Here is a 17,597-nt window from a genome sequence, read left to right as displayed (position 1 = left end):
GTAAGCAACGAAACACATGCTAAATGCAGTTATATGTTGCTAAATGCACTACCGCAAGGTGCTCAGATTATATCACGGTGATGAGCATGGTATAAAAACCTATACACAGAATAGAGGAGAACAAGATCATTTCCTAAACTACATTTTCCTAAACATAACTGCTATCTTCAGCAAGGCCTGGGGTGACCCAAAGACAGCAAGAATTCAACTCAACAAGGAAACTACATGAAAATTACAATTAGATTTAGACTGAGTCTACATACAGACCTATTCAAACTATTTAAAACGATTTGCATTCAACTAACCAGCTTGGTAGAGGATGGTTCTGGGACTGCTCCAGTAGATTGAAAAAGAAAGAAACTGAGGGACAGTTAGTGGGCTGGGGTATTTATATATTTGGTCTAGGAAATGTAGACCTTAAGAGAATTGGACATCATGCCCCTTAAGTGACAAATACTTTTCAAAAAGGCTCTGTGTTCACATGACCAAGTGTACAGTGGGACTCTATAGAGGCAAACTTTTTACTTCCCTTTATGCAAGGGCTATCTTACCTAGAGGTCCAATAGGTTTGTGTTTAAAATGTCCTTTTCTATAGGCATCTTCAATTGCTTCAAGAAGGACTGGCACATGTTGTCCAAATCTTTTCAATCTATTTGTTTTACTGTCTGTCAGCTCCTTCAGCTGTCTTTGCTTGGAATCCAATGCTTGTTTCACATCAAGTTCTTCTCGCCTGAGAAAAGGAAAGGCTACTGAAACATTTACTTTAATTAATATAACAACTTTTGACAAAATTTTATCAGCTGTCAAATTTAGCAGTCAGACTTTCTTGTTGCCGTAACAAAGCTTGTTACAATTGGAAAAAGAATTTAGGCTTCAAAATGAAGAGTATGCTGAACTATCCTCATTGCTCTAGAGTACATGGATTTGAAAAACATTTTCATTTGTACCAAGGTGACATGCACAGAGCAACAATACAACACAAGCAAGAGTATCAATAATAAAAACAGAAAGAAAGATTTCCAAGATAACTTCAAAAGGTACATAGTAGTAATATCAGAAGTGTGACTACAGAAAGGAATTTCACTAACTCGATGTTAGGTGTACACAGGCTCAGAACCGAAATGTGAAGGTAGAGATGGTAACATAATATTAAGTGAGCTCAAGGAAGTGTAAGCTAGAATATGAACATGTGTTCCATTGTACATGTGAGCTTACCAGAAGAGGCTTGATAAATGCAATTTATAAATATGGTTCTACCATTTATCTTATGGATATCATCAACATTTCATAAATAGTCTGCACAAACAAATGATATACAAAACATACAGGAAATATCGGTAGAATTCAAGTGGTAATCATGTTATGAATGTAATTAGAAGTCCAGCATCTTCCAAAAACGTTCTTCTAGGTAACAACACACCAATAAGAAACAATTTTGATGTAGAAGTAAGATAGTGGGAATTAAGGAAGATTAACAGGACTAATATGAGAAGAGTAAGCATCAACATATGTCAAGTCCCTTATTATATTACAGTCACAACCACCATTATCTGCCTTTGATTTTTTTTAAAAAAAGTCAGATTTTTTTAAATTAAAAAAAAACAAAAAAAAAAAAAAACCAGGTTTCACCCACCCTGTCTTAGATTAAATCAGATTTTAATTTTAGCACTGCATGTCACCTTAAATGCCAGCACATTTTGTATTTTGTGCTGAGAACTTTCAAACTTAGACTCACTGTGGATGATGGACAAAGAAGTACCAGATCGTAAGGTGCTTTGGGAGAACTAGGACTAAAAAATAAATTAAGTCTAGTGCTGCATGGAGTACTTTGAAATACAGGTAATGAAGCAGAACACCTATTGCCACTTGTTGTAAAGGAACTTGGATAATTAAAAACAAAGGTAAACTTACTTGAGTCTAGCATGTTCTTCCTTGGATTTGTAGACAGCCTGCTGAAATTGATCCATATCTTGAACCATCATGACCTCTTGATCATGGACGATCTTCAACTGCTCTTTCAACTGGGCTATTTTTTTCTGTGTTTCCAGCTTTTCAGACTCTGAAACTTGATCAGCACTGTAACAGTACACAGACCACAATTCAACATTTTAAAATCACACACAATGGATGATCGTGAAAAGAACGTTTAAAACATACATTTTAGCACTTAACAGGTTTTATTAAGCAAGCATATCCAACATTATTCAACAGCAGAAAAACCTGTCTTGTTGTCTGGCCTGCATGTGACGCTTTCTAACTAAATGCAAGGTCTATTTGGGATCATGACCACACACAGTCTGGCTGTTAACGATGAATTTCCCTTACCAAAAACAGAATTAAACATTTCCAAAATAAACTAAAAAATCCAGGTAATTAGATAAGTGAATAAAATTAGATATGGAGGTATGATAACTTAAGGCAGGATCTACGTCTAAGAAACACAGAAGGGTAATTATGGTTACCTACCACAGGTGCACAATGCAGAACAAAGCATTTATCTATTTTTAATATTGTAGAAACTGATCAGGTTTTTTCATGTTTGTTTTAAAACGCACATCATGCCAACGTCTATCATGCTTTCTTTGAGTAACAGGTGCTCTATAACAATAAGTAGTTCCCATAGGAAAAAATGGAAATAAACTTTGTAACTAAAAATAAATACAAAATAAGGTTGTTTTTGTTTTGCCCAACACTCCCCCCTTCAAACACCACAAGTACCATATGTGTAGAACCTGTACCAGATGTATTACAAGTTATAGGACCCGAGTGTCATCCATTCTCCCTGACACTGCTCAAATAATCAGTCCCTTATGATATAAGCACAAATGTTATCAATTTTCTCATGTCACATTCATTTTACAAAACAAGTTTGTGTCCTACTGCAAGGTGTGGATGCATCAAACAAATATGTTTCCCCCTTTGTCTCCCTACTGTACAGCAGGGCATTACTTTCAGGAACTTATGCCACGCTGTAGCTCACGAAAGCTTATGCTCTAATAAATTGGTTAGTCTCTAAGGTGCCACAAGTCCTCCTTTTCTTTTTGCGAATACAGACTAACACGGCTGTTACTCTGAAGCTTGATCATGAAATCAACACTATGCCTATGACCCTAAAGAGCCCCTGGATGCCTGGCAAAGGGTTCCCTGTTCTCTAACAACTCCTATCAAACCTGACAAACTCACTACACCTCACACATTGCTGTCACAGTATTTATCTATAAAGAAATGTTGTGTAAAGTCTCAAAAGCTTATATCATACTGATCATCATAAGCTTTCGAGAGATATATATGGGTGTTACACAACAAGTTGTGTGACTTATACTAAAAATATGTTTAAAGTAAGCAGGGATGACATACAAAGCTTTTACATTAATTTACCTGTCTGTCCCTAGATCTTCCATGCAGAATAAGTCAAACACAAAGGAAGCCCCATTTACATATCAAGTCAACAGGAAAACATGCTGGCTGAGGGGAGTGGAGAGAAGAGAGTTGTAATCAGCATGGGAGACCAAGACCACAGGGGGTTATCTGGTCTCTAAGGTCAAAACAATTGAGTTTTGGAGAAATATACCTGAAGCAAAAACTTGTGGCACCTTAGAGGCTAACAAATTTATTAGAGCATAAGCTTTTGTGAGCTACAGCTCACTTCATCGGATGCATACAGTGGAAAATATAGTGGGGAGATTTTATATACATAGAGAACATGAACCAATGGGTGTTACCATACAGACTGGAACAAGAGTGATCAAGAAAGGTGAGCTATTACCAGCAGGAGGGGGGGGGGGGAGAGGGAGGAGGAGACCAAAAAGTGGCAATTCTTCAACAAAAAAGCTTCAAAAACAGACTCCAGGGAGAGAGTGCTGAATTGGAATTAATTTGAAAACTGGATACAATTAAATTAGGCTTGAATAAAGACTGGGAGTGGATGTGTCATTACACAAAGTAAAACTATTTCTCCTTGTTTATTTCCCCTCCTACTGTTCTTGTAAAGTGCTGGAAATGGCCCACCTTGATTATCACTACAAAAGGTGTGTCCCCCCCCATCCCACCCCTGCTCTCCTGCTGGTAATAGCTCACCTTTCCTGATCACTCTTGTTACAGTCTGTATGGTAACACCCATTGTTTCATGTTTTCTGTGTATATAAAATCTCCCTACTATATTTTCCACTGTATGCATCCGAGGAAGTGAACTGTAGCTCACGAAAGCTTATGCTCTAATAAATTTGTTAGTCTCTACGGTGCCACAAGTACTCCTTTTCTTTTTATGGATACAGACTAACATGGCTGCTACTCTGAAACCTGAAGCAAAAAGATAACTCTGTTATCCATTTACTGAGGAGAACCCAGTAGATCCTGATTTGACTGAAAATCAGCAAGCTCTACAGGAAAACGGAGTGTGAGACGATTTCGCAGACGATGGAGGCTGAAGGGAAAACTCAAGACTTGCAGATACAAGCTGGACCAGATAACTGTGAAGGTAGATTGCTTTTGTGGGCCACCTTCCTCATCCAGCATGTGACTACGAGAAAAGGGCAGGGAAAATAAAAGGACAGGCTAGCAAAAGAGAGCAGAGGAATGTGTTTGCTGAGTTGCAAAATGAAGGAGCGAGGCAAGTAGTAAACAAAAGAGCAGCTAAGTCCTACAGGAAGAGGGAAAGTCTACTAAGACAGCCAGAGCTCAGAGCCCCAGGAGGACAGAGAATGACTCACAGAAGATTTCAAATGAGAACAAAAGTCAAGATGACTTGCAACCAGAAAGAACAGAAGGAAGGAGACAGGCCAGAGAATTGCACCTACACCAGGAAAAGAGGGGGTCTATGTGACTGAAGACTCCCTACCAAGAACAGCAAACAGGCCTGTCACCAGAGCTGATCCAGAGAACAAAAGGATGGGCTGTCTGCCAGGAGCTAAGATACAGGATGTGGACCTGAGGTTGAAGAAGATCATAATGGGAGCAGGAAGGAATCCAAGTGTCCCTTCACATGGGAGCAAATAATGCTGTTAGGTTCTCATGGAACACACCAAGGAAGACTATGCCAGGATGGCGAAGATTATTAAAGAAACAGACACTCAGGTCATCTTCAGTGGGATTCTACCTGTCCCTAAAGGAGGAAAGCGAAGAGGAGACAAGATTATAATAATCAACAGATGGCTCAGGAAATGGTGCTATAAGGAGGTTGTTCGACCACCAGGAGGCATTCATGGACTGAAGACCGTTCTTATGGGAGGGACTCCACCTGAATAGGGAAGGTATAGACTTCTGGGATGGAGGCTGGCAAAACTGATTAAAATAGCTTTAAACTAGTAATCTGGGGGAGACGTTTGGGAGACATTTAATTAAAGATATCCCTATCCACAAATACTATTGGGAATTGTGTGATTATGGGAGATTTTAAAGTACCAGGTCCAGCTATGAGCACAAATGTTACTAATACCAACTGGGCCCAGATATTCCTGGATGTGATAGCTGGCAAATTGAAGGTCATACACTTAGGAACGAACAAGAATTTTTGCTATGAGCTGGGGACATATCAGTTGGAAGTGACAGAGGAGGAGAAAGACCTGGGTGTATTGGTTGATCACTGAGAGCCATCAGTGTGATGCAGCCATGAAAAAGGCTAATGCAATCCTAGGATACATCCAGCGAGGTATTTCCAGTAAAGACAGGGAAGTGATATTTCCATTGTAGAAGGCACTGGTGAGACCTCCTCTGGAATAGTGTGTGCAATTCTGGTCTCCTGTGTTCAAAAAAGATGAATTCAAACTGGAACAAATGCAGAAAAGGGCTACTCAGCTGATTAGAGGAATGGAAAACCTACCTTATGAGAACAACAAGGAGTCTGGTGGCACCTTAAAGACTAACAGATTAGGTTTAGATAATCTGTTAGTCTTTAAGGTGCCACCAGACTCCTTATTGTTTTTGTGGATACAGACTAACACGGCTACCCCCTAATACTTGCTACTTTATGAGAGGAGATTAAGGAGCTTGGCTTGTTTAACCTAATGAAATGAAGGCTGATATTGTTGCTTTCTATAAATACATCAGAGGTATAAACACCCTGGAGAGAGAGGAGTTATTTAAGTTAAGAGCCAGTGTTAGCACAAGAACAAACAGATATAAACTGGCCATCAACAAATTTAGGCTTGAAATTAGACAAAGGTTTCTAACCATCAAAGGAGTGAAGTTCTAGAATAGCCTTTAAGGAGTGTAGTGGGGGCAAAAATCCTAACTGGCTTCAAGACTGAGCTTGTTAAATTTATGGATGGGATGGTTTGATGAGACTGCCTACAGTGGCTTATGTCCCATCCATGAGTGCTATCAGTAAATATTTTAACGTCTGGAGATGGGACACTAGATGGGAAGGAATCTGACAACGGAGAATTTTTTTCCAGGTGTCTTGCTAGTGGGTCTCGCGCATATACTCAGGGTCTAATTGATCACCATATTTGGAGTCCGGAAGGAATTTTCCCCCAGGTCATATTGGCAGAGACCCTGGGGGTGGTTTTCGCCGTCCTCTGTGGTCTGAACTACAGTAAATGGTCGATTCTCTGTAACTTGAAGTCTTGAAATTGAGACAAACAAAAAGGCAAACTATTTATTTTAATCCTCATTTTCTACTTTTAAAGAAAACAGGTAAGAATTAAAAGATCAAATGAGGAACAAGAAACAGGCAATCATGGCAGTTCATGTATGGTTAAATATGAACAAAAGTGGAAGTTTGGGGTTTTTTGAACCCTTGTCTAAGTGTTTTATATTTCTCTTGTCCAACTGTTTATCATTTGCCTTAGCGTATATATATGTGTGTGTGTTCCTGCATCTAGGTCAGATTTCTGAATGGTATAGCTTCAAATTCTTCTGTCAAAGGATTTAGTCCCGTTAAGAGCAATAAATGGGCATGTAACTCTTCTTTTTTTTAAATCAAACCTCAATTCCCCACCCCCAGCCAAAAAATTCACTCCTTCACCAGAAATGTGTGTCAAATAAACTCACAGATGAATATAGTAGGTGCCAATCACACTAAAAACAAGACAGAAAACAGCAAGAATACAACCACTACTAAAGCAGTACACATTAAAAGACTTCTGCTCCTGGTAAAAGCTTTAAATACATGCTTTAGTCCAAGGGTTCTCAACAAAATTTTGGTGGCCTCAGAGTGCGGCCACCAACCCTTGCTGTGGCCACACTGACAACTTTTCCTAAAATACTTCATTAACTTTAGGAAAAACAAATATGCACATATACATGTCCAAATCATTGTAATTTATCTACATAGGGGTGTTTGGTTTTTTGCAGACCCAATAATAAAAATAATGTACAGTTGTCTCTATTCTTTACTGGACCTACACAAAATAGAAACACAAATAAGGTGCTTTGAACATTCTTGTCTTTTTTATTTTTGTTTCTTTTGCTTTTGTTTTGTTTTTTAAGACTTGCTAGCTATAAGTCTGCTGTGAAAAGTGGTATTTGTATGTTTGTTAATAGCACTTTTCATAGCAGACTTACTCAACCCCGGCAAGCCCGTGAACAAATTAAGCTCTGGACAGGGAGGTAGCTGTAGACGCAGCTACAGGGATACTGGGGGAAGACAGAGGGTGCCAGAGATGATGGGGTGGGTGAGCTCAGGGCCGAAGCCCACCACCGCACAGCTTGGGAATGGAACCCAAAGCCCTACACCCTGGGGACAGAGCCTGAAGTCCCGTGACTGATGCCTGACGCCCACCACCCCAGGGCTGAAGCCCAACCCTAACACTTCCAGCAATGTGGGGAACTCACTGACTGCCTGCTCCCTCCAGCTTTTGTCTCCCCAGAGGTGGGCAGGGCTCAACCACTGCTGGTGGCCCCTGGAGAGGACGGACTGCTGCTTTGCCCCTCCCCCCCCGAAATCAGCTCCCAGAAGGCTGTGGCCACAAGAAAAGCCCCTGGTGGCCGCATGCGCCCACAGTGGCTGCATTTGAAAAACGCTGCTTTAGTCAGTGTCCTCTAAAATTAAACTGTGTTTGAAGCCATGTTATCTGGTTCTAGATATTTAAATGAATACTCAAATTATGAGCGGTTTTTTGGTTTTTTTTAAAGAGAAGTAAACTCAAAAATATAACATCTGGAAAGAGTAACAACTTGAACTCCGAGTTTCAGTTCACTAAAGGCTTTTGTAATGGAGACACTGAAATCTCGGATATTAATTTATAGTAAAAATGCTAAATCAGCCTTGCATATAGCGAAACGTACCTGGAAGGCTTGCTCTGTCAAAAAGCCAGATTTTTCTATTTTGTTTCCAACTTCACCTGTCAAAAGTTACATTGGACCAAAAGTGTATATTTAAAGACGACACTTCTCAGAACTATACTTCTTCTCTCACAGACCATACTATTTTCAATTGAAGTGTCTATTAATAGGGATTAGAAAAACAAGCCAGCTGTGTGTGTACGTCAGTCCCAGGACAGAATTTTCAACCTTTTTATATTTTGCGTTTTAAGCAAAATTATAGAGTCGTGAAAATCTTAAATTCTGCTGGAAGCTAGAGATTTTTTTAATAAAGATATTGGATCATCCAATTCTGAAGAGCTCATTCTCTGCATACCACAAATGTGTATTACAAATGCTGTGGGGCATTTACCTATTTTTCAGTTCTTCAATTCGTTTCCATAGCTGTTCATCATCTTTTTCTAGTCGTTTTAATTCTGTTCTCGAACGATTATAATGTGCCTACCAAGAAAATTAGACACATTGAATATATTCATTCTTATTGGATTTTGTTTACTTGGTCTTCACAAAGAATAAATTAAACACATCTACTATTTTTCTGAAGACAAACACTAATGTTATTTGATTTACCATTTTGCAATACTGCAGCAGAAGTTCAGAGCTTGAATTTCATGCTAATCATTTTATCAGTTCCTTTTCTAATTATGTTTACGTGCCCCCAATAGCCATCCAGTCTTTAGTACCATTATAAAGGATGTGCACACTATAGTCCTGATCACACAACTGGCTCCATTCAAGTGGAAGCCTCCACGTGGATGAGCTGTTTGGCCTTGTGCACCCTCTTGTGGCAGGGGTGCCTCTACTCTGCCCTTTATTCTGCCTCTTCTAGGCCTTTTTACAGAGACTCCACACATTTGCTGGTCCATTCACCACTCTTACAGGGGTGTGCGTTAGAAAATAACTCAAAAGTAAAATGCAGAGTCCCAAAAATCTGCCCCAAGGCACGGCTCTTGCTGCAGAGACTGGTGAGAAAAAGGGTGCTTTCCTCTAAGTCCCTTTAAAAAAAAAAAAAAAAAACACAGACTTCTTAGGGGGTCACCAACCTGTGGTTTGGCTTGCAACTGTCCTGCTCAGAGCGGACATCCTAGAATCACCTCCCTCAAACAACTGCTTCAGCTATCTTATTAGAAACCAGCTGTTTGCGGTTCCCTCTCCATGCAAGGTGTATCTGGTTAGCTCATTTAGCAAGCCTGCTCCAGGCTTCAAGTCTCCTGCAGGCAGCTCCCTCACTCCCTTACTCTCTCACAGTGCATTTGCCTTAAGTCACTATGATTTCAGTGGGCCTCCACATAGATGCAGGAGTCCACCTGGGCAGAGCTCAGAGCACGACTGGGGCCTTTTTCATAAAGAACAGAAGGGATCAATGCAGTCGTCAAGTCTGACCGCCTATATACACAGGTCCACAGAACTTCCACAAAGTAATTTGAACTACAGCATATGTTTCAGAACACCACCATTAGCATTATAGGATTAGAAAATGTGTTTTTCCACCAACCTCAGCCTCGTTGTATGCTTTTCTTTTTGCTTGTACATCAGCTTTCAAAGAAACACACTGAGGCTGCAATGCTTGTGCTTCTTCACTTATCTTCTCTAACTTATCTTGGATGGCCTTGTACTTTTCTTCTGCTTCATTTACTTTGACCTTACAACAAAATATAGAGAATACATGAGTTCACGTAATGAAACAAAATATTTTATTTCCACAACTCTTTAAACCAGGAAAATCTTTCTGAGACAAACATGAAGCCAGCTATTTGAAGTGATTTTTTCCCCCAAAATTATATTCCACAGGGACATTAGAAGATATGAGTTAGTCAGTCCATGGTTTAAGAAGCATATAAAAAGTTACCCAGTAGTTATCCTTCGAGTTGAAAAATTTAATGCAAAGAGTTTGTTTTGTTGTCTGGCAAAATTTACTACATTTGAGTTACCAAATGTGTGGCTTCTGGGAAAGTAAAAGGATATTTGGTTCTGCACATTTTAACAATATAAACCAGAAACTTTGAAAAAAAGTCTCACGAGTAGTGTCACAGTGTGACAAACTCCTTTAAGGAGGAGCAGGCTCCAGAGCACCTGTGACTAACTGGCTGCCTCCCAGCATACCGAGTTTATAATTGATATATTTAAGGTTTGCCGTGTTTTACAATGTATCTTAAGACACTGTTTAAAATACTTCTATATTTAACGTGGTTTAAGTTACAAGCTAAGTTTAAGAGGAAAGCTTTCAGTATTAAAATAATAGGTCTGTTGCTGTCATTGAGATTGCTCTCAGTCCTTAAAAAAAAAAAAACTGTATTCATGTCAAAAGAAAAAAAAAATGCCGTTAAAAGAAGGCACCTGGGCCATATAAAGGAAAGATAGGAAAAAGCATGTGATAGCTGCCTGGAAAAATCAAGAAAACATGCAGAGGACAGATGCCTGAGAAAACAAGCTGAAAGAGCAAGGAGAGGTGCAGGTGAGAGCTGCCTGAGGATCAGTCAGGAAAGGGACTAGCCTGCTGACCTTCCTGAGCTAGAGAGCCAGTGCCAAGAGATTGAAAAGGGCTGAGTTGTTGGACTGTGTTTTGAGCAGAAGAATCATGAGACTGGTCACTCTCTCAGATGGATGGCCTGGAGAGTGGGGCTCTGGAACAAGGGCAGAAACGAACTGCTCGTAGACTCACCAGGTGGGTGGACCTTGAAGTGATATCTCTAGAAAGAATGGAAAATCCATGTCTCTTTCTGTTTTACTCTGGGAACTGGGAGAACGGTTTTACTATGAGGATTCTAAGAATGAATAAATGATGCCCAGAGATGGGAGTCTGAATTAGACAGCGAGAGCTCTCTTTACATGGCTAGACAGAGGGGAAACTGAGATGGGTGCACCGATTGTGCCACAGTGGCCTACAGCAAGAGGACGCTCCAGGTGGTGGTTGCCTTATTAAGAGTAGTTTTCAAGTCTATCTATCTCTGTTTTCTTTGTTCTTGAGGTTTTACAATTTATTTAATTTTTATTGTAGGCACAGATGACCCCTACAGAGGAAAGTCAATTAAACTGATCAAACACAAAGTGCTGACAATGGCACAAAGTAAACTATTACTGTGATAACAGTATGTAAAAGAGATTACACTAATGGCCTATTTTTAAGACTGCTGAAATACTCCAACTGAAAAAAGCAACTAAAATCAGCTTCATTTTAAACATGTATATTTGGCTCATATGTAATTTTCAATCATGAACAAGTGCTTCGCTAAGTTTGAAAAATAAAAAAAAACACTGAAGGATTTTAATGGACTCAAAACCACACACACAGAACAGTAATGTTTTATAGATCCAGTGTTGAACAAATTCTATGCATATCACCCGAATATCTGATTCGCCAGGTCCTTCTCAACATATCTGAAAGTTCCAGTGCCATGAAAGGTCAATTTAGTCTCTATATGGCTCAGGGAATGATTTCTTTGCGGAATACTTGTGCCTTTCACTACCGGTCTCCAGCTCTCAAATGGCCAGTGCTGACTTGACATAACACATGACAAATGTTAGTCACGTTGCTTAATACACTATTGAAAGGCATTCAAATACTATTGTGAGAAGCATTGTATAAGAACCTATATATAAAAGAACTAAAAGTAACCATCATTCAAATTCTACTCACTAGTCTATGCAAAATTGGTCATCTCAGTTTGGTTCTCAGTGAGTGATTCCACATCACATAGTCAGTCATTGAGTGAATCAACGAAACAAAACACCTAGGACTCAGCAAGCACAGAGAACAAACTATCTTCCCATCCTAGAGTTGGTCCCCAGTGAACTGGAGGGGTGAACGAGCACTAATCTGACCATGAAGGTTCAGACTGCTAATCAACAGTGCATAAATAAAGACTGCTATTTAGATATGGCTCTTTAGGCTATACCTGGAAGAAACTGAGGAGATAGCTCTGATAATCTACTTAAACAGTGGAGAATTATAAACTTAATTAAAAAGGAGTACTTGTGGCACCTTAGAGACTAACCAATTTGAGCATAAGCTTTCATGAGCTACATGCATCCGATGAAGTAAGCTGTAGCTCACGAAAGCTTATGCTCAAATTGGTTAGTCTCTAAGGTGCCACAAGTACTCCTTTTCTTTTTGCGAATACAGATTAACACGGCTGTTACTCTGAAATTTAATTGAACTAATTTCACTGCCTCACTAGAACAAAAAAGCCATATAGTCTGGGAGCAATTCCAAGGGCAAGTTAATGACAGCAAAGTAAGGAAGGAGTCTTTTGACTTGTAAAAAATCTACAGAATCAGAATTTCAATGATGCCACCCTTTGTAACATGGCAAGAGAGACTCGCTGTTCACCCACCCACCTTCCAACTTGAAGTATCCTGTTGGTGGAAATTTTGATCAAATGTCATCAGAAATGCGTCGAGAGGAGTGGGATTCGAAAGCCCTTTCTCCCACAAACATAATGCTACCAAACACAACAAACCTAGAACAATTATATAGATATATATTCAAGAAAATGTTTAAAAATCAACTTTTTAAAATTATAATTTAACATATGCATGTCAAATACGCTGCCCTCACAAAGTTAAATTGTGGCCTTGACTGATAGTACTGTGTTATCAGTTAATACTAAGAATATGAAACCTGATTAACTCTTTGAATGTTACAAATGACTATAAACGGAAGGAGTTCTTCAAGTTGATTTGCCACCATCAGCAAAAAAGAAGCAGTTCAGTGGTATTGATAATCAGCTTTGTTTACTATGAGATTTTACTACATTATGCTTCCAGACTAAATTCAGAATTAACATGTTGTTTAAGACAACCCTACCTGCCATTCGTTTAACTTCTGATCATACTTTTCAGTACGTCCTTCCTCAATATCAATACTATCTTTGATTGGTTTCATTTCTTTTTCAGTTTCATTCACCTGAAATGTTTAAAAGAAAGACTGAAATATACATCAGACCAGTCAAGGTAATTTGAAGATAAATTAAATGAACTTCAGTTGAAGAAAAAGATATTCTAACAAGAAAGTTACCACTGCCCAGGCCATTTTATGTTTCAAAGCCTCTAGATTGGTTTGCATTTCGCTCACGAACGCAATACTTTTGTAGTGCTCCTCTTTCTCAAAATAGTGCTGCCTAAGGTCTTGAAGAAGCTAAAAAAAGTAAAAAGATTCAAATGTTAATGAGCATAAAGGATTGTTGGTGTAATATGGAATTGTAGGAGGATAATTTTTTAAAAGTTTAAAATGACTCAGATTAATGAATTTAAACAACCCAGCTAAACTATATTACAGGTTGATAGTTAATTTATGGTGCAACTGCATTTTATAATGGGTAATAGCTGTATTTCTTATATTATTTCAGTGTCTATGTGTGTAGTAATTAACCACAGTAACCTTTACATACCCCTACTCCTTGTTCTATCTGGTCATGAGTTCTTGACTTAGTTTCCATAATGTATGAATAATCAGCTTTCATCTGCTCCAGCTGGGTTGCTTTCATAAAGAACTAAAACCAAAGAAGAGAGAGATCGAAACTTCAGCTTTGGTAAAACTGTAAAGGGAATTAAGTGGATTTTAAAAACTGTTAGAAAACGTGCACACATCCAATACTCTGAGCACCCTAAACAGTCTTATAAAACATTAAGCCAATGCACCAGACACTGCAAAGCACATCAAATCAAATAACCCAGCAATAACGTAACAAATAACGGAACTACCATATGTACTTAACCTCCCTATACAATTCCCCATAGTCCCACACCACCATTATCCTGACCTACCAATAGCCATCTCCTCACAGGCCAGGGAGTAAAAGTAAGCTTTGCAATGTGCTTTGAAGGCTGTCAAATTCAGACAATTAACTTTTTTTTTTTTCAAAATTATTTTTCATATGCCGTTGGTAAATTCTTTACACAAATTTGAAACAAATATATTCCCATTTACATCATATTTTTCTGAATATAACTCTGCTTTCATTGGACTGCATGCAACAACCCCACAGAAGTTTTAAAAATTAAAAATGACTGAACAGGAACTGTATTTTATAATATTTTATTTAAATGCCATTGATCTTGATTAGCTTACCTTGTATTTGTCACCTTCATTTTTAGACTGTAAGAAGTGCTTGCTCATCTCTTGGGTTAAAACAGACACAGGATTATCTACCTGTAACACCACATTTACAAACAATATAAGTATTTTAAACTGAGTTAATATTAATGAAAGCACAAGACAGAAATGGGAAATGAGGTTTCCATTTTTCCTACATTCCTCTATCAACTTGACTAAGTCATGACCTGGACGAGCCACATCTCAAGGAAAGACATTAGTCCAGTCTTCTTGTTCATTAAACTGACTGCTGAGTCTTCCAAGAAGGCACACGCTAAGGCAAAAGAGAGGTACACCGTGGGAGTAGTGTTTACGACGTGAACACTGGTTACTAGGACGCGAAATGAAGGTAAAAATATATATGTGGGGAGGAGGATGGAGGAGGTATGGTTTGGTATGGTTAAACAGACCACTGAACAGCTATAGAGTGTCATGATTTTCTCCACGATTGATCTGGAATCAATTCTATATGAGTGAAATAAAGATAAGAATCCATCTTCAGTTCCATAAACCATTCAGCACATCCCAAAAAATTATACTTGGCATGGAAATTCCAACAGAAGCAGTACAATATTTACATTAAGTTGTAACATATTAAAGATTTTCTCTGCATATGTTGCATATGTGTTGCTGTAACACATTTTATAGGGCTCTGAATAGTAGTACATATTGTTCTTCACCGAATCACTTAACAGGAAGAAAACTAACCAAATAGGTCTCCGCTAGAACAGATTGATCTACAGACCGTCTGCAGAAACTGAGTAACATAAGATACTATATATAAGATACTATATATACCAATTACAGTAGAACTTCAGAGTTACGAATTCCTCAGGAATGGAGATTGTTCATAACTCTGAACAAAATGTTATGGTTGTTCTTTCAAAAGTTTACAACTGAATATTCGCAAAAAGAAAAGGAGTACTAAATAAATTTGTTAGTCTCTAAGGTGGCAGAAGTACTCCTTTTCTTTTTGCTAATACAGACTAACACAGCTGTTACTCTGAAACCTGTCAACTGAATATTGACTTAATACAGCTTTGAAACTTTACTATGCAGAAGAAAAATGCTGCTTTCCCTTCATTTTTTTTAGTAGTTTACATTTAACACACTACTGTACTGTATTTGCTTATTTTTTGGTCTCTGTTACTGCCTGATTGCGTACTTCAGGTTCTAAATGAGGTGTGTGGTTGACTGATCAGTTCACACCTCTGGTGTTCGTAACTCTGACGTTCTACTGTATGGATGAAACAACAGGCATCAATACATAAACTGGGAATTCCCAGAACAGCATGACTGAATCCCAAACATGAGGTCACACCTGGTTTGCTTATTTGGTTTATCCAATCTCTATAGCAAATTCATATCCTGCAGAATGTAAATTTTCTGTTTTTCCTTTTCAAACCTGAGTTCCTAGCCACTGCCTGTAAAGATAACCTTTTGAATGTAAATGATGCAGCACTGTGTTAGTATGAAAGAACTGGTGTCCTCGTTCATCAAAATGCAGCATGCTTTAGCAAAAGTGTTCAGTTTGCCTCTACAAGTAACGTAGAACTCTAACAAATATTTCAGCAATTACCTGTATATTAAAGTGATCCAATATTGCAGTAAGTTCTTCTTTCTTAGAAGAAATTAACGTCCCTGAAAGTATAAAAAAAAATGAAAAAACCCGTATCAGTTTATATCCAAAATCATAGATAAGTACAAAAAATGTATAGCTTGATATACTGTGACTGAATGCACCACTGCATTCACACTCTACACACTATTCTAATAATCTCTGTACAAAATATACATTGTGAGGTATCACTTGAAAACTAATAGCTCACTGGTCAATAATATGATCGTAAAATGTATGCAGCAACATTATTTAGTTATTAACATAACATTATGCAAAGTTATTAACAAACTGCAATTATGACTGAAATACGTTTAGGAGACAAGTCTGGGGACTGGCTAAACCAGTTTCTCAAAGACAAAGGACAAGTCGATGCCTCTAGCCAGGTGTCATCAAAGTTGATTGGCAATAACCTGTCAAGTAACCATTCTTTGGCAACAAGGGGTGAACCAACCTGTCACTAGTCAGAATGTGACAAATACTACTTAGTATTTCTTAATTAATTGTAAGAACATGGCTAATAATTTCACAGTACTGTTAAAGTCAGAATACAGAAATGCAAATATGCTACTAGAAAGATATTAAGCTTTACTTTTTAAAATAATGGAAGTTACATTTTTTGTTTATTCATTTTATTATTCAAGCATCTCTCTCTCTCAGAGCCAGTATAGAAAAACTAGCTAACGCTGTCATATCCTTTTGAATGTTCACTGGCTCACAGGAAATACCTAATCCTCCACAAACATACGAAAGACAGTAATGAAAATATTTTTTTCAAATGCTTTAAAATTGAAAATGAAGTACTGCCAAACCTGTTTTGCTTTTCAGTTTATAACTTCGACTTCCATCCATGCTAATGTGTTGAGTCACAATAATAGAACTGCCATATACTTCTGGTTTAAATGCATCTTTACCTCGGTTTCTTAACGTTATTGAAACATCTGCAGAACTAAAATAAACATCAACTTAAAATATCTGAGTTTGAATCATTCAAGATAAAGAAATAGACTTTCCCCCAATAGATTTTCAATTCCTGTTTAGGCCACAGCCGAAGTTAGTTGGGTCTGTTTCATCCTAATTGTAGATCAACAGAGAACTACCATGGCACTGTGTTTGCATAGGAGAGTTTGAGCTCCAAAGCAGAAAGTTCTATAGGCCAAACTGAGATGCATGGTCAGAGCTGTCTGAGCTATGTGTCTGGATCTAACCATGATACTAGACCTTTACTTTTATGGGCACTCAGCTATAGTTCCATGTAAAACATAACGTTAAAAAAGGCTTTAAGTAGCATGTTAACAGAAAGTTTAAATCTATCTGAAAGGGTAGGATGCAGACTGGCTGTGCTGCAACAATTTTAGATGCTCTGATATTAGAGCAAAAGGCATTCCATTTGTCTCTGCTCAACTCAGTGAAAAAGTAATAAATCAAATAGATAACTGAATTAGTACATAAGTCAACTTTCTACTTTGGGGGCTGAGAGGAACATTAACAAACAGCTCTGGGTATCGGACAACCCATTCCAGACGAAAATAAGGTTCCACGGCAGAAGGGGATAAATAGGCTGCTCAAAGTAAAGAGTTTAAAGAAAGTTCAGTACTTATGGGCATTCTTTAAAATATTTAA

At 38.2% G+C, this 17,597-nt stretch overlaps 1 protein-coding gene across 9 annotated transcripts in view; it reads right to left on the bottom strand.

Moving 5' to 3' along the window:
* Positions 1 to 17,597, bottom strand: part of SMC6 (structural maintenance of chromosomes 6) — a 91,166-nt gene that overhangs the window by 64,895 nt on the left and 8,674 nt on the right. For all 9 annotated transcript variants that reach the window (XM_073335956.1, XM_073335955.1, XM_073335957.1 and 6 more), the window contains 10 exons: positions 16,787 to 16,923; positions 15,936 to 15,997; positions 14,333 to 14,413; positions 13,653 to 13,754; positions 13,280 to 13,399; positions 13,070 to 13,168; positions 9,758 to 9,904; positions 8,615 to 8,703; positions 1,912 to 2,076; positions 552 to 730 (listed from right to left, as the gene is read on the bottom strand). In XM_073335956.1, the coding sequence (XP_073192057.1) occupies positions 552 to 730; positions 1,912 to 2,076; positions 8,615 to 8,703; positions 9,758 to 9,904; positions 13,070 to 13,168; positions 13,280 to 13,399; positions 13,653 to 13,754; positions 14,333 to 14,413; positions 15,936 to 15,997; positions 16,787 to 16,923 (1,181 nt within the window). The remainder of the gene's footprint in view (positions 1 to 551; positions 731 to 1,911; positions 2,077 to 8,614; positions 8,704 to 9,757; positions 9,905 to 13,069; positions 13,169 to 13,279; positions 13,400 to 13,652; positions 13,755 to 14,332; positions 14,414 to 15,935; positions 15,998 to 16,786; positions 16,924 to 17,597) is intronic.

This window comes from Lepidochelys kempii, chromosome 3, assembly GCF_965140265.1.
Source record: "Lepidochelys kempii isolate rLepKem1 chromosome 3, rLepKem1.hap2, whole genome shotgun sequence".
NCBI classification, from domain to species: Eukaryota; Metazoa; Chordata; order Testudines; family Cheloniidae; genus Lepidochelys; species Lepidochelys kempii.
The sequence above is the reverse complement of the archived record's forward strand: the minus strand, read 5'-3'. Positions and strand labels throughout refer to the sequence as shown.